General features: G+C 52.0%; 2 protein-coding genes and 1 long non-coding RNA gene across 3 annotated transcripts; all 3 read right to left on the reverse strand.

Annotated features, from left to right (window-relative positions):
* Positions 1-1,202: 1,202 nt before the first annotated feature.
* On the reverse strand, positions 1,203-3,505 carry FAM89B (family with sequence similarity 89 member B). Its single transcript, XM_010995998.3, has 2 exons — positions 2,449-3,505; positions 1,203-2,024 (listed from the first exon to the last, which is right to left on the reverse strand). The coding sequence occupies exons 1-2, from the start codon at positions 2,746-2,748 to the stop codon at positions 1,746-1,748; spliced, it is 579 nt and encodes a 192-aa protein (XP_010994300.1). The 5' UTR covers positions 2,749-3,505; the 3' UTR covers positions 1,203-1,745.
* A 147-nt stretch (positions 3,506-3,652) lies between these two features.
* Positions 3,653-5,087, reverse strand: ZNRD2 (zinc ribbon domain containing 2). The gene is made up of 4 exons (XM_010995999.3): positions 4,887-5,087; positions 4,640-4,791; positions 4,422-4,506; positions 3,653-4,031 (listed from the first exon to the last, which is right to left on the reverse strand). Exons 1-4 carry the CDS (start codon positions 4,903-4,905, stop codon positions 3,688-3,690), a joined length of 600 nt encoding a protein of 199 aa, XP_010994301.1. The 5' UTR covers positions 4,906-5,087; the 3' UTR covers positions 3,653-3,687.
* A 2,468-nt stretch (positions 5,088-7,555) lies between these two features.
* Positions 7,556-17,198, reverse strand: LOC105102600 (uncharacterized). The gene is made up of 4 exons (XR_838389.3): positions 16,961-17,198; positions 13,557-13,765; positions 13,036-13,091; positions 7,556-12,581 (listed from the first exon to the last, which is right to left on the reverse strand). It is a non-coding gene; the product is annotated as an uncharacterized LOC105102600 (long non-coding RNA).
* Between the last annotated feature and the right edge of the window lie 53 nt (positions 17,199-17,251).

A 17,251-nucleotide genomic window follows, 5' to 3' on the forward strand; every position in this document is an offset into this window, starting at 1 on the left:
GCCTGGCTGATTTTTTGCCAGGTATTATTAAACGAAATCCGTTATCAGGGACGTCAGTGTGTGTGTCTGTGTGTTTACTCTTCCTCCCCTGGGAAGCCTGCCCTGGGGCGTTAGCCACTCTGTTCACACGTCTATTAGAGCCCTTATCGCCAATGCGTCTGCCTGCACCAATGAGATCGCCCAGGTGTCCCGCCCCGAGTTATGCCTGTTCCCTCTGCCAGTGCGAACGCTCAGCTAGGTTTGCCAACAGACAGAAGCCTGGTCCTTGATACAGTTCAGGATGTCTGATCTGCCAGGAGTGCTACCTGGTTGTCTCCAGGAGGCAAGGACTGTATAGCAGGTGTGGGGATGAGCAGCCGGTAAGCCTAAATGTGCAACTTCGAGGTCCTCTCCTCTTCGTGTCAGGAAGTTGTGGGGTGGTGTGTGTGTGGAGGCCTTAGCACCCAACATCCACAAATGTGCAGGTCTCTTCCAGGGAGGACCTGACATTCGGGTTTGGTTCCCACACCCCACGTCGCAGCTGTTTCTTCTGGAAGAGAAAGCCTTTTACATACTACCCTAAAGGTCCTAAGTGCTATGGAGGGGTAAGCAGACGTAGAATGGGGGCGTCTGGGCTCCTAGGAGTCTCATGTTCCAAAGCGCAGAGGACTGCCCCCATCTCCCCTCCAGGGCTCACTCTTCTGGCCTCTGGGGCATTGAGACTTCACCCTCTTCTGCCTCTGCAGCTCTTTCCTCCCACCCATAGGTCACTCGTTTCCAGGCCTTTCCAAGAGGAGCTTTCCCCTTTCCCCTTTCCCGCCTAGGGCCCCTCGGGCCGCCTGCCCCGGCCCACTCATTTCCTGTGCCGCCCCAACTCCGCCCCAACTCGGGGTGGAAAGTTTCTCTCTTCAAGAAGGGCGGTTCCTTCTCCTTCCTTCCCAGCTGGCCAAGAAAGCCCAAAGCAAGTGGGGAGGGGGTTGGGCTCCCAGGCCTCCGGCCAGAGAGGGGAAGTGACTCGCCTGCAGTCACAAAACCGCGGGACCAGGCTGGGCCAGCTTGGACTGCTCCGCAGCTCTACCCGGGGAGCAAGGATTCGCACCCTACCACCGCCAAGCCTCTTCCACTCCGGGTCTTGAACGCCACCTGCTGGCGAGCGCCGGGCGGCACTTGCCAGAAACACCGCTATCTTCCCTCCCCAGAGCCAGGCAGTCAGAACACACCAATGGTGAGAGAGTATTTATTTCTCTATGTGCCCAGGAGGCTGGCCCCTAAACTTAAATATCGAGCAAGGAGCCTTGGCCCTCCTGGCCATGGGTGCAGGAATGGGTCCCAAAGCCCTTGTCTAGGGCAGTGGAACCCAGGGACCAGAGGTGGGATGCCCCTGAGCCAGCAGCTGCCAACAGCAGCAAAAGATGAAGAGATAGGAGCCAGGCACTCATCCCAATCCCAGAGATGCCAAGGGGAGGGCAAGATGCTTTGGACCCCACTGCCAGACTGAAGGTTGGCCAAGCTGAGGTGCACACATGTGGGAGAAGTGGAGGTCCAGTGCCATGGGCAGAGGCTGTAGTCCAGGTACCGGCCCCAGTGCCAGCTAACCCAAGACAGGAGAGGGAGGATAGGCAGTTTAACCTCCGAAGGGCCCAAGCCTTGCCCTCCCGTGAGGTGAAGTGGTATGGGGGAAAGCAGGCACTATAGTCTGAGTACTTGCTGAGGGGTGAGTTTCTGAGCCTTTTGCATGGGTGCATGCTCCCCACCCCTCTAGCTCTTCAGAGGCTGATGTGGAAGGCATCCTGCAGCCACTGGTCTCGGGCGTTGTGCGTTTGAGGCACAGTGAGGGGTGGCGGGTCCGGGGGCAGACTGGCATCAGGAGGCTCGTCGTCATCAGATAGGCCAGCGTCAGGTGGGTAGGAACTGTCTGAGTGCAGGGAGGATGACAGGTCCTGGCATAGGCTCAAGTCTTGACACAGGTGCTTGTAGTCCTGGATCGACTCATACAGGCCCCATAGCTGGCACAGCAGTGACATGTCCAGCTGCCGCAGGCCCACCTACAAAAGACTGAGAGTGGGCTGGGGTTGGGGTCCAAGCCACCCTCAGCCTACGCCACAGCACTAGCCAATCTTCCCGCACTCTTCTAAGCGGAGGTTTTTGTGGACATCGGGTGCCACCTGCAAGCTTTGGATCTTTAGGCAAATCACTAACCCTAATCGGCAAAATTGGGACAACATTCACCTAGTAGAGTAGAATGAAATAACACAAGTAAAGCATTTAAAAATACGTGGTAACTATTGCCATAAACGGTAACTGATTATTGTTATAATTTCCTCTGACCTAACCAGCTTCTACAGATCCTCTAGACCCAGACCACGCTTTGCCTCTGCTGTCTGTCACGCCTCGGGACCCTCAAGCTCGGCAGCAGCCACCCCCTCCCCTGTCCCCCAACGCCTAGCTGACTCGGGTCCTGCCACTCACCATCTCCTTGCGCAGTGCCGCTAGAGCCGAGTCGAGGTTGACAGGGCGACGCAGGCCAGGGGGACCTGCGGCAGTTCCCGAGCTGGCGGCGCCGGCGGCATAGCGGGGCCCGTCCGGAACGCGGGCGGCGCGGCTCAGCTCATCGTGGATGCGGCTGCGCTGGCTGTAGACGCGCTCCAGCTCCCGCCACGAGCCTCCGCTCGCATTGAGAAGACCGCTGAGGCCGCGCGGTAGCGGCGGGAGACCAGCCAGGGCGCAGCCCGCGCCGCCCGGCGCCTCGGTCGAGGGCAGCCCATTCATGGCTGGGCCGGCACAGAGGATGATGCAGCCTCCTTCCCTCCGATGTTCTAACGGGGCCGCCGCCCGCAGGCCCCGCACCCCGAGGCCCCGCCAGCAGAGCCCAGCCGCCGCCCGCAGGCCGCGCTTTGTTCCTAACCGGACTTCTCCGACTCCGCCCCCTGCCCCCACCCCCCCATGTAGGCGGGGCCTCTCTTAAAAGGGCAAGGGCTGTGGGACCACGCTGCCTAGGTCGCGGAAAGCAGAGAAAACGGACTCTGCCACCAACAGACAGGGGTGGAGGTGGGAGGTGGGGTGGTGGTGGTGGAGGGGGGAATAGGGGCAAGAAGCGGAGGGTGCAGTTCCTTCGCGGTTCTCTCTTCCCCACAACACTCTTGTTTAATTATCCTGCTCAATTATAACTCTCAAGGAAAAGGATTTGAAGACGGAGTGGGGGTGGTCAGGAGACTGGGGTTAAGCCCGTACTTGGTCCCTACTGTGCAACCTGGCACTATCAGTGTCTCAGTACCTGGTCTGGGCCTGAGGTGGGATAGAATGATGGTATCAGGATTTTTATGGAAGGAGAAGCTACCAAGGGGATTGGAACCCCAAATCTCACTCAGGGTAGGGAATGAGCACTGGATGGCTGAGGAGGCTGCAGGGGTGCCACAGAGATTGATGCCTCTTGTTCCTGCTTTTGAGGAGGCTGTGGTCTCCTCAGAAAAAAGTATCACATAGTCCTCTCCCTCCCAGCCTCATCCTCTGAGTGGGGGAACTGAGTGGAAACAAGCCCAACTCATTTCTCCTGGCATCAAGGAGAGCAGACTGTGATAGTATGAGGCCAAAAGTAGGAAAAAGACGAATGGAGTTGGGATTAGCATGCACACTCAGAACCAAGAAAAGAACAAACTACACACAACAAAACAGCTGTTTTTCTAGAGGGTTTTTCTCAGGAGGGGTCTTTTAGTGTTGCAGCTGCTGAAGGCTGCGTAGGGCTTCAGCACAAGCCCGGATAAGGCTGCACAGCTGGATGCTAGTCTCCAGGGAGGTGCTAGAGCCCAGCTCAGCTGAGGCCCAGGTCAGCTTCTGCAGGAGGGCCTCCTGTGTGCAGGCCAGGACATCTGCATTTGGAGGCAGAGCAGGAGGGGGTGGCCCCTGGACTGCCTTGAGCCCTGCTGCAGCTCCCTCACAGTGCTCTGGACGGGGTACTGGGGGCTGAGGAGTAGGCCGAGAGCCCAAGGGGGGCTCCGACGCAGAGGCAAGCTGGTGCTCCCGAGCCTGGGAGAGGGCAGCCTGGGCATTCAGAGCTAAAAAAGGAAAAAGCCAGTGGAATGGTCAGGATACCTGGCCCATCGCCACCTCCCTACTCGTCACTGTTCTGCTCTTTCTATACTTGAAATGTTTTCCCTGCCTCTGTATAAGGTAACTCACACGTTTTCTTCTTTGTATCAGAGTTATTTATGCTCTTGCTTTCTCTCTCTCATCAGGACTACGCCTAATTGAGCTCAGACTCTCCCATGGTGTCTGGCACACAGTAGGTGCTCAGTGCTCTTACTGAATGAATGGTCCTTTCTAGAGCTGAAAGGACAAAGCACCTTACTCCCGCCCCACCCACAAATACCACTGTCACCTCCCAGGCCTACTGTTCCTGAGCCTCTATCACCCCACTTTTTCACCAAGCACACTCAACCCCTCACCCGGATTATCTTTATCCACGTCTGAGTCGAGCTCCTGACAAGCCACGCAGTAGATTTTCCGCTGTTTGTCTTGGAGGAGGATCGTCTAGGGGCCAGAAAGCACACGGGACAGAGGTGAGACGCCGGGTGATGGGGTCCAGAGGGAGAGCTGGGGAAGGGCCGTGCGGCCTGATCCGTGGCCCCACCCTTGATCCCACGTCCCGAGTCTCTCTCCTCACCCCGCAGTCCGCGCACGTTTCGCCCAGCATGCGGTAACCACGCAGCAGGTAGTCGCCCATCAGCCGGGAGATGCGATCCTGCCGCTCTCGCCGCGCTTGCAGCACCTTAGTCTCCGCTTCGGTCGGGGGCTCCCAAGAGAAATCGTCGACTTCTAGGGGAAGAGAGGCACAAGAGGCTGTGGGTCTTGCCGAAGCAGGCTGCCTCCCGTATCCGGCAGCCACAGGCCTCCGCAGCCCAAGTTCTTACCAGCGCCGTTCAGGGCCATGTTGCCGTTGTCGCCGCTAGGCTCACCGGAAGTGACGCACAAGCAGCGCGTCTTCCACTTGACCCTGCCCCCTCCACGTTGAGCCGAGGATGAGGGCGGAAATGACACTCGCTGTGCTCCTCAGACTTCGCGATGCCCAGAGTGGGGCGTGTCGGCCGCAGGCTGGACCCTTTCTCGTTAGCACCTCCCTCGGTCCCTCTATGGGAACCCATGGACAAAAACTTTCGACTGGCAAAAAAAAAAAAAAAAAGATGCCACAACAACAACAACAAAAAAAAACCCCACAAACTTTCGACTGACGGGGCCTCGGGAGGAGAGTCTTTGTCATAATGCCGCTCAGGTCGCAGGACTCGGAAGTAGCTGCGCAGGGTCGCCCTTCCTGCTCTCCGCGGTTGGAGGGGACCTCTTGGCTTTAGGAATCTCCGCTGGCCTCTGCCTTCCTTGCGGTTTCTCTTTCCGCACCGGCAGGACCCAGGTAAGGCGGGGCAGTGGCATCATCACAACAACACCTTTGATAATAACCGCCCCTTACATACGCTTGAAGCCTCCTCAGGCCTTCAGTGCTTCTCATTTCAACTAGCTAGTCAGGCCAGGCGGCGATCGTTCTTGCTTTTCACACCTCTCAGCCTATTTCAAGACCCCCTTTCCTTCCGCGTGTTCGGTGTCCTAGTCTGCCCACCCCCTACCCCACCAAGGCCTGGGACTGATGCAAAGTCAGCCTCTAAGCAGACTTTTCGTTTTGTTCTGTATTGTGGAAGTTCGAACCTTCAAAAAGCCAGCTGACTAGGGGGAAGGCGGGGTGGGGGGTGGGGTGTAAATTGCTGTACTGGGCATGCGCAGTTCCGATTCCAGCCCCTGCTGAATAATACGTTCTGGAGGGTGGAAATGAGAGACTTACTACACATGCCTGTGACCGTTATGCCCTCGTTGGGTGGGTTGCTGTTAAAATAACTAGTGCTCCCTGAATATTGGCCTTGGTGGTATTTATCCCCTCTTTGTTCTTTTTCCATACACAAACTCTCCCTTAATAGGTTTGGAGAAGCCAGGTGGAGTAGGCAGCAGTCCCCAGATGCGCAGCGTGCAGTGCCTCAAGGCTGTACACCAGGACAGTGGAGAAGGAGCTAGGACTTAGACTCCCATAATCTCATCCGCAACCCTTTTCTTTGACCGGCAGCACATGCTTTCACAGTCTTATCTGAAAATAGAGTGCCCTCCTCCTGGCCCCATCTTCCTCCTATGTAGACTCTTTGGAACTTCCATTTTCTGACCCTTGCTGCCTCCTGCTTACTTGGAGAGTCCTGTGCCCCTCTTCACTCTACCAGCAGACTCTTGGGTAGCAGTGTACCTGACTCAGGGCCTGACCCCAGGTCAGTTCTGCCAAACTGACTAGAGGGACTCTTGGATTCTAGTCTGTATGTACAGACCCTCCAGGTCCTTACTATCTTCAACTCCCAGCCCCATCCTGAAGCCCTCAGTGCACCCTTCTGTGTCATCATAATGGCCAATATCCACTCAACAGCTTATCCTGCCTGACACTAATTAAGATCCTTATATTCATCTTCCTCCTTAATCCCTTTCATTTATTCCTCATGACAACTACTCTTCTCTGGGTGGAAAGGTAGCACCTTGCTGTCCAGGTCTGCCCCATTGTAACAACCAATACTAAGACTCATCCTGGGAGTACAGAAGTTTCCACTTTCTTTCAGACAGCATTTACAGAGATGCACATACACACTAAAAAAGGATGGAGGGAAATTCACTATTGCTATGGACAAAAAACAGATGAATAATTAGAACTTTGCTGGCTCACTTGGGAGGTGAGGGGCAGGGCATGTGATGCTAGGCAAGGAAGAATGGCAACAGCTGGGCCATCTTACAGCTCAGCCCTCCCTGTAGTCTATCATGCCAATCTTATATCTATTCCAAGATGACAGTAAAAGGTCTGTTTTTCCCCCCCAGTGGGTCCTGGCTGCTATAAGGGAGCTTTGTCCCTCTTAGGGAGATTTCCTTGAGACAAACTCCCATAGGAAACCATAGATGAGGTATTGGTTACTCTTTGGGCTCTTATTGTCTTAGTTTGGGTTTATAGCGCTGCTACAGGTGACCCCAAGATGTCTAGATAAATTCTTGTGATCAGTTCCACTGCCCTAGAAAACTCTCCTAGCCCTTCTATTAAAACAAGGCAATGAAAACAACAACGAGGCATCACCTCACATCTGTCAGAATGGCCATCATTAAAAAGTCCACAAATGATAAATGCTGGAGAGTGTATGGAAAAAAAGAGAACCCTCCTACACTGCTGGTAGGAATGTAGTTTGGTGCAGCCATTATGGAAAATAGTATGGAGATTCCTCAAAAAACTAAAAATAGATTTACCATATGATCCAGCAATCCCACTCCTGGGCATATATCCAGAGAGAACTCTAATTTGAAAAGATACATGCACTCCACTGCTTATAGCAGCCTTATATACAATAGCCAAGATATGGAAGCAACCTAAATGTCCATCAATGGATGACTGGATAAAGAAATTGTGGTATATTTATATAACGGAATACTACTCAGCCACAAAAAAGAATAAAATAATGCCATTTGCAGCAAGTGGGTGGACCTAGAGATTGTCATTCTTTTTTTTAACTTTTTTTTATTGAGTTATAGTCATTTTATAATGTTGTGTCAAATTTAGAGACTGTCATTCTAAGTGAAGTAAGCCAGAAAGAGAAAGAAAAATACCATCTGATATCACTCATATGTGGAATCTAAAAAAAAGAGAAAAAGAGGACACTAATGAACTCCTCTACAAAACAGAAACAAAATCACAGACATAGTAAACAATCTTATGGTTGCCGGGGGAAAGGGGATGGGAAGGGATAAATTTGGGAGTTTGAGATTTGCAAATGTTAGCCACTATATAGAAAAATAGATTTAAAAAAGGAGGGGAGGGTATAGTTCAAGTGGTAGAGTGCATGCTTATCATGCATGAGGTCCAGGAGTCAACTCCCAGTAGCTCCTCTAAAAATAAATAAACCTAATTACCTCCCGCAGCAAAATAAAAAAGAGAGACAATGAGAGAGAGAAAATAGATTTAAAAACAAATTTCTTCTGTATAGCACAGGGAACTACATTCAGTATCTTGGCAATAACCATCAATAAAAAATATGAAAACAAATGTATGTATGCATATGCATGACTAGGACATTGTGCTGTACACCAGAAGTTGATACATTGTAACTGACTATATTGCAATTAAAAAAAAATGAGTTGTTATTATGACAGTGGGACAGAAATACCCTCTATCAAGGTAGTCTCCTTTAAAAGAAAAGTCACAGCTGTTCAAGTCAAGCCCAAGTCCTGACAGACATCTATATAACACTCCACCCAACAACAGCAGAAGTTATATTCTTCTCAAATATGCATGGAGCATTCTCCAGGATAGACCATATATTAGACCATAAAACAGTCTCAATACATTTAAAAGGGTTGAAATCATACAAAGTGTGTTCTCAGGCTGTAGTGGAATGAAATTAGCAATCAATAATAGAAGGAAATTTGGAAAATTCACAAATACATGGAAGTTAAACAACATCATCTTAAATAATTAATGGATCATAGAAGAAGTCACACAGGAAATTAGAAACTACTTTGAGATTAATGAAGATGAAAACACAACATACCAAAATTTGTGAGATGCAGCCAAAGCAGTGCTTAGAGGGAAATTTATAGTTGCATATTCTTATGTTTAAAAGGAAAAAAGTCTCAAATCACCTAATCTTCCACCTTAAGAAACTAGAAAAATAAAAGTAAGCTAAACTCAAAGCAAGTAGAAGGAAGGCTAGAATAAAGATTAGAGAAAATCAACTCACCCACAAGTTAGTTCTTTAAATTGCCAAATCTTTAGTTAGACTGACCAACTCAAACCCAGGTCAGCTGAACAGTACGAATTTGCAGCCCGAGCTGGAAAGCAATGTGGCTGTGGTTGCTGAGTCAAGGAGTCCCCAAATGTGAGACAGATATCAGTACTCTGCCACCCAATAGAGGGCTTTAGATGGCAATGTTCTCAGCTAACTGTGGAAACAAATCATGACTGATCAAACCATCTAGAGCTCTTACACAGATGCCCCTGCTAAGGGCTCATTCTCTGATAAGATTATAGGGATCAAGCTGTTGATCGAGCCTCCACTGCCCAGACTGTCTCCATTTATGTCTGGATCCATCATCATACAGATATGGCAACATGTCTACCATCACAGAATGGGCACAAAGTAAAGGACTCTACACTTCTGATGCAGAGGCCACAACTCCATGCAAGATTTGTGATTTCTGCCAAAAGTTCATCTGTTTGTCCTGCAATGAAGGAGACCACAGTGTATGTGGTGTTGCCCCTGCCTGCTCTTGAGAGATTGACTGCATGGGACCTTTGACTCCTTGGGGCTATGGCTGGTGTCTTACACTTTCTGAGGGTACAATGGTGCTGTTCCAGGCCAACCAGCCAACTTTGATAACACGATTGTGGTTCTTGAGACTAATCTGTGTATTGTTTTTGGCTTTCTGGACCAATGGTCTAACAATAGTGCATCTTTTATCTCAAAAGCCACTCAATATGATAATCTAGGTATTTGGTGGTCCTTCCATGCTCCCTATCATCCATTATCATGGTGATCCTCAAAAATTAACTCAAAGAAATTTCTGACTCTCCCTCCAGGTCCCCACACCTCCATATGGCAGTTCAGTCACTGAATGTGGCTGTCTCCAGGATGGGACCATCTCCCCTAGGCTGTGTCCTTTGTAATGATCAAGATGAGAGGGGTAGGGTTTACATAGACCAGTTTTGAAAATTTAGGGTTCCACACTCACTATTCCTAGACATAATGCTTCTTTCTTTCCCTTAACAGCAACCCCAGGCCAGCCTGGTTGCTGCAATTCCAGGTGGCAGCCCAGTCAGAAAAGGGTTTAGGTGATTCTCACTATATTATTGTTCAGCCACTTGGATTCTCTTGTTGGACAGACACAGTCCTGCATCAGAATAACTGGAGTGCTGGTGTGTACACCTCTCTCTCTGAGTCCCCCAACTGTGGCCCATGTGTAGGATGGGGGACCTAATGGATCCCTGTATGTTTTATAAAAACGTCTTTGTCCCCTGATCCTTGCAGATGAAAGGTGTGAGTAGGGGGAGATTGGAAAAAAGTTGAAGTTCTAACTCCTGGAATGGAACACATCGATTTTGTGGCCGTAGAGGGAGAACAGCAACCTTGGCACCTGGGGAGGGAACACCTCAGACCCCAGGAGATATGGGGGAAAGAAAGAAATGTGTAACCTTTGTCTTGCCGAATCACCTGGAGCCTTCTTCATGGAGGAAAACATCCAGGTCCAATTCTCTCAAACTGTTGCAAGTGACTTAAATTTATCAGACTGCTGGGTCTGCAGTGCTCCTGTAGGCAGTTCTGACCTTGATTTGATTGCCATTCTGCTTATCTTTTCCAAGAGATTGGAAGCAGCAGAGGGTAGCCTCAGCTCCTGTACCTGTCACATAAAATACCTGGTAACACCATCACCCCCAGCTATCGTCCCCATTGCCAGTCCTGGAGCCATTACCACTCTGTCATGCCATGGGGTGCATGAATGCCATCTGGCTGGTGGCCTGGACAAACAGGACAGATTGGACTAACTGCCCTTAGCCAGGCCCTCCAAAAACAAGGACTGGCCTCAGTTGGACTGGGACCCCTAAGGCCTACCAACATGCAGAGAGGCCACACTGGAGGCACTGTCAACCTTGGCACCCCATAACTGATGTAGGTCACACTTGGGGGCACCATGTTTCTTCCCAGAAACACCATGTGCACCCTTGAGACTGTATGACTTATACAGAAGTCACCCATTAACTTGTCTCTCTCCTGAAAACAGAGGGACTTGAAATTTATCCTTGACTTTAGCCTACTTGCAAACTAACATGTGAGCTTGCCACAGGTTCATGCATGCAGAAGACAGGCGATTCCTGGGTCAGAGACAAAGGACTTTATTACTCATGGCTGGAAGCATTAATCCAGGTACAGCAGGATATATTAATTGCACAGACTCTGGCCTGCAAGGAATAAATCCAGGAGAATTCTGTCATACACAGCAATCTTGATCAGTGAATTGAGGCTGTCCTGAATGCCTTCCAGGCCAAGGTTGATACAGAGAACCAAGGAGCAAGCAACCTGGCTTTCTAAGGTAGATCTGATGCAATATGGATTTGTTCAGCTGGGAGGCATGGTTGAGGTCAGTACTGCAAATTGGCTTCATCCTGCTGCTTGGAGTCCCATGGATAGTAGCTTTAATTAAATTCTGTATGTGACATATTGAACAGATTTGGTTCTAGCCTCTTTTGATCATATTTGCCAACAGAGTGGTGAACTCATGGGAAAATTTGCCAAAAGTCAAGACAGTGTAGAAATGAGCGGTGGATCTTATTGTAAGACAATTCTCCAGGGGTCTCTTGAGGTTCTGCACATTTTGCAAGCAAGGCACTGACAGCCTTTGTCCTGGACTCTCTTCTCAAGGATGTTGGTACAGTGAATAGCCATGGAAGATGGGGACAGAATCTCCCTCCAGAGAAAAGGGCAGCCATTAGAAAAGACTTGGGTCTTAATTTTAGAGTCCTCTCCCATACCACAGTCCACTCTGTGCAGGCATCTGTCTAGGCCATTGGTGCCACCCCCATGGGAATTGGGGACAAGAGGACTGATGTCAACATGCTGATAATCATGCTGTTTACTGAGTAATAAGGTCCATTGTCGCTGACCCAGGAATCTCCTATCTTCTGGCAGCATGCATGAAACTGTGGCAGGCTTGCTTGTTGGTTTGCAAGTAGGGTAAAACCCCAGACCCATCACAGTCCTTGACAAGGGGCAAGCACATAGAAGGTCTCAGAGGTGCTGGTGGTAAAGCTTATCCAGAGAATTCTAGCATTCACAGCAACCTTGGTCAGTGAACTAAGGCTGTCCTGAATGCCTTCCAAGCCAAGATTGAAACAGAGAAATAAGTCATGGTGGGCAGACCAGCTGTCTGGGAAGCAGTGGGCTTAGGCTGTTTCAGACCCCTTCCTACCCTCATGTGAGCCGGCCCAACATCTGTCGCTACCTGTGGCACAGTGGACGTGGCAGTAGTTAGGCCTGTTCCTGAGTGACAGCACAGTGGCACATTCACACACAGCTTGGTTACAGCACTCCCCTGCCCCAACTGCCTCGTTTGGTGAGTCAGGTTCATGCAGCAATGAGTGGCTTATGCTGCATAGCCACGGCTCCGAAAATCATGAGTGGTGTTATTGTAGCTTCGCACTAACAGGCATCCAGGAGGGGTTGATTTTTCCTCTTACTTTTCACTGCAAGGTGAATTGACCTGACATTTCTGAGAGACAAGAAAGGACAAGATGATACAATAATAAACATAATAATACTCGCCTTTGGGGTATTTTTCCTTTGGTCCAGGCACTGCTGAGAGCTTGAATTATCTCCTTTAATCCTCAGGTCAACGCTGTGAGTTATATCTTATTATCAGCCCCAGTTTGCAGATGGAGAAGCTGAAGCTTGGACAAATTAAGAGATGTATCCACAGTCACCCTGCTTGGGTGTGGCGGGGCTGGGTCCTCCTCCAGGCAGTGCATGTCTAGAGCCTGATTCTCAATGGTGGACTCTTTCCTGGGTTTGAGAGGTAGAGACAAGTGACGGGGCTAAAGATCCTCTCCAATTGATTGAGCATGAAGATGGGTTTTCATTTCATTTTCCAACCCCATCTCTCAGCGCCCTGCATCACAGTAGGGGCACATCAGAGGAACTCGATGATAGCCACTTTCAGTAAAGTGTCTTTGGAGAGAGACGCTTCGGGGCAGAACTGTCCCCTCCAACCATCCAAAACTTCCAACCATCATCTTTAGAACCCGCCACCCCCTAGAGCCATTTCTTTCTTCAGAGCCTAGAAGCTTCCCAAAGACATTCAGAACTCAGAGAGGCAACGTGCAGCCTGGCGCACAGCCTGTCCTCTCTCAGTGGTACTCTGCCCCGCCCCACAGGCAGCCGGGCTCCCATGCGCGGCTCCTCGTGGACCCCAGACCGAGATATTAATTGAAAGAGCTAATGTATACTGAGTCCTTACTGTGTAGTCAGCATCCACTTAGGGCTTCATGAGAGTCAGCTCCATTGCCTCCCTGTCTAAAAACAAGAAAGGAGACATAGAGAAGATGAAGAATTGTCCCAGTTCACACAGCTGGTACAGGAAAGTCAAATGCAAGGAAACAACCACTGCATCATGCTGCCTCCTCAGTTGTAACTTCTGTTAAGCAGGCTGCCACTGCCCCAGCCAGCCACTTCCCACAACGAGGCATCAGGAGCCCTGGGTTTGAGTTCTGGCTAAGCTGTGGACCAGCTGTCTCACCTTGGCCATGTCCCAGGCCTTCCCCAGACCTCAGGAACCCCTCTGCGTAAGGGAGATCTTCCCTAATATTTAAGCAGTCTGAACATTCCCGGGACTGGGGGTCCCAGGGCTCTTTGTTGTCCTACTCCAGCAAAGCCCTCGGGCCCCACCCTCCTATCTTTAGGACATTTGTGGGGCCCCTCTCATTCCTCCCTCCCAGGAGCACTGTGTAGGTTTAAGTGCAGTCCCCACATCTCACTTACCAGATGACTTGAGTCTAATGGTTTCATCTTTCAGAGCCTTGGCTTCCTCTTTGTAGGGGCACTGGTGGGGTGAATGACATACCAGCGTAAAGTGCATGTACATGAGGGGTGCTCTCGTGGTCTCGCTCTCTTCAGTCAATCGACAACCTTCAGCACCCTCTGCATGCCAGCCCCTGTGCCATTAGGGTCTGGAGACAGGTTGTGCCTTCCTGGAAGGGCGATGAGATGAACAATAAGTAACCAAACACACAAAAAGGAACGTTTCAGGCTGTGAGCAAGGACCAGCAGGAGACAAACAGGTGACGTGACCTGAAGGCCGGAGGTGGCTGTTTTAGAGAAATGCTTCTTGGAGGCAGAAACCTGAGACATGAAGGATCAGCCCCATGCAGAGGCATGAGCTCAGCAGCCCCCAGGCATAGAGGACTTCGCAGGCCCAGGTGACCAGAGGGAAGCCACTGGAGGCTTTTTAAGCTGAGAAGGAGCATGGTTGGGATTAGGTTTTTAAAGGTGACTCTGGCACCAGGTGGAGGAGGGACAGGAGTGGGCAGAAATGTTGCTGAGGAGACCCGTTAGGCGGCAGAAGTGATCTGGACTGACCACAGAGGTCATGGCCTCCTTGGACTTGCAGGAGAACTTAGATCTAGGATGCATGGAAGCCTGCTGGTAGATTCTAGGAAGATGGTGTGACTGAGTGTGGTGACACAGGAGATGCAGAGAGAAAAGGTGGACAGGCCACAGACACCACAAGCACTAGACTGTCGCAGGCTGCCCTGCAGACCCACTCTGCATCCCTGCCCTCTCTGTTTCATGCCACAAGGCTAACCTTGTGTGCTATACCCTCTTTCCAGGTCCCCCTGCCAGCAGGCTTTCATTTGGGTTCGGCACCTGGGAGGCCCACTGGACAGGAGGAGACGAGGGTAATGTGAATTGTGCAGGTGGAAAGCTACTGCAGGTCTCTGCCGAAGGCCCCAGCTCTGGCAGGGCTGCCCGCCCCTCCAGCTCCAGTGCCTGCAGCTCCAGTGCCGGCAGGTCAATGTTCATCACCCACCTGAGGGTGCCCACTGCTTCCTGCCGGGTCCCTCATGAGAGGGATTTGGGTGCTGACAGTAGGGAAGCTCACTGAGCACTCGCTATGTGCCCAGCACTGGGTGGGGTGCCTCCCCTCATCGCTTCCAGTCACTCAGTCCCCTCAGTAGCCTCTGAACCAGGGCTGCCTCATCTGCATCCTACTCTCAACAGCATTAGACACCCTTGGCCATGCCCCGCTCCTGAAAAACTCTCTCCTCTTGGCTCTTCCTGCATTGCACTCCCAGGTTTCCTCTCTGTCTTCTCCTGCCGCTCCTTCTGAGTCACTTCTGACTCTGCCTCCTCGTTCTGACCTGGGAGTGGTGACCTTCCTGGTTTGCCCTGGGCCCTCTTCTCTCTTGAGCTGCCTGTTCTTTCTTGTGGCCACAAACATCCCTGTATGCTGAGGACCCCAAGTCTACGTCTCCAGGCCAGACATTGTGTCAGAGGTCCAGACCCCTGGATTGAGACGTCTTCATTTGGATGACACAATCATCTCAAACTCGCAGACAGAGCTCCACTCTCTTCCCCAGGCCTCCCTCTCTGCCGCCTTCTTATCCACCCAGGGGTTCAGGCCAGAAATCTGGGAGCCATTCATGCCACCTGTCTCTCTGGGACCCTCTGCTTTCCCTAGTTTCCACATCCCAAACACAAACCCACTGTGTCCAAGGTATATCAACTTTCCTGGGGTGATGGCAACAGCACCCCCTCTTGCTCTGAAACAGCCCCACTGTAATGAAAATAAAACCCAAATTCCTCGCTGTGGCCTCCCACCTGCAGATGCTCTTTCTCCCTCTTCCTTCCCAGTCCGTTGCTCCACTGGCCTTCTCTCAGTTCCTAAAAGAAATGAATCTCTTTCCTAGCCTTCACCCCTGCATGCTCCTGTGTAAACTGTCTCCACAGGCCACTCAGTCCCTCTGGCCTCCTAACAGGCTTCCCCCTGCTGAGCTGACCGCAGACAGGGTTAACTCCTGCTCCTCCTCCAGCTTTTGGCTTAAAAGTCCCTTTGTTAGAGGGGTTTCCTGGACCTCCAGGTCCCACCACGACCACTCTTGTTCCTGGCTCCTTGCTCTTCTCCGTCCCAGCACCGACCTCTGTCACAGCCTCAGTCATGTGTGAATTGATGTCATAGGTCTGTCTCCTCCAATACAGAAGCTCCAGGGGGGGCAGAGATTAGTTCTACTTGCTAGAAAAGCCTGCAGTAGGTTCCCAGTTTGTTGAATGAACAGAGCCCATTTTACAGATGAGAAAACTGAGGCTTGGAGAGATTAGGACTCCAACCTTGGTCTGTTAATGCTGTGTTCCAAGGTGAGTCACAGGCTCCTCTAGGCAGAGGAGGGTCAGGTGCAGATGAATGTGAGGGAAAAATGACTACAGAATGCTCAGCTGTACACCTGGCAGGCAGTAAACATTCAGTACTATTCCCTGCCTCAGTGTGTGACTGGAGACCCGAGTGAGGGTGGGGGCTGCCCTTTACATACCCTCCTAGCTCCCCTGGGGACATGGGGTTGCCCCATCTGCAGCACTTGACTATCTGAACAGGACCTGAGCCCACTGAGCAATTCAGGCAGGGGTCCACTAAAGGGTCTCCCTCAGTTCCCCCAAATAAGCCTACCCTCAAACTAAAAACCATGAGTTCTTTGCACGGGTGTGCCTAAAGGCAAGTTCCTGAACCCCCTTTCCCTCAGTCAGATTGCAACCCCTGTTCCCCTTGGAGACGGTGGCACCCTGACTTGGCTGTGTCCTGCTCTGGATGTTCCCTGGTCACACCCACCCCCTGCTGAGTTCTGTGAGTCAGAGACTGAATCCTGGGGTCTCCTAGCCAGGTCCCCAGTAAATGGCCTGGGCCCCAGGACACTGCAGCCCTCAAGGGCCTCCCTTCCAGACCAGTGGACAGACCTGGCTCCTTTCTAGCCTTGACCAAACTCAAGGTCCCTCCCCAGCCCCTGCCAACCCCTGCCCTGGGGCCCTGCTGTGCCCCTCCCCAGCCCCAGGCCCTCAAGCATCACCCCCCTCCTCCCGGCTGTTAGCCTGGGAAGGGGGCCAGGCCCTGAGCTCAGACCTTGGCGATTCCAGAGTGTCTGAGGCCCAGAGCCAGCCCGGCCAGACAAGGCGAAGGGGCGGGGGCAGGGTGGGCACCAGGAAGCCATTTAGAAGGGGTTGGCAGGGAAGCTGGGTTTCTAGATTTGCTCTATCTGCTCCTCTCCTGGACCCCACAGGCTTCTTCCTAGGACCTCGCTGAGGCCTTGGCTAAGCGGTGCCCCCTCCTTGAGTCCTGTCCTCAGGGAGGAGTGGATCAGTACTAATGAGAAGGGATCTTGGGGTGGTAAGACCCCCACCTGTGCAAGGGAGGAAGAGCAAGGGCTGAGAGGCCTGGGTTCCAGCTCCACCTGGCTTCCGACAGTCCGTGTGACCCCGGGCCAGGCCCGTCTTCCTCTCTCAGCCTCGGTTTCCCACTTTGAAGCGACCGGGCGGAGGTGGGCGCGGGCCTCCCGGCCCCGCCCAGAGGAATCCGGAGGGGCAGCCAGCGGTCCCAGGTGAGGGCCCACTGGAGAGGGCCCAGCGCGGCGGCGGGTTCCGGCGGGGCGGGCATCTGGGGCGGGGACCGCCCCCCCACCCGCAGCCTCCAC

The sequence above is a fragment of the Camelus dromedarius genome, chromosome 12, assembly GCF_036321535.1.
Source record: "Camelus dromedarius isolate mCamDro1 chromosome 12, mCamDro1.pat, whole genome shotgun sequence".
Taxonomy (NCBI): Eukaryota; Metazoa; Chordata; class Mammalia; order Artiodactyla; family Camelidae; genus Camelus; species Camelus dromedarius.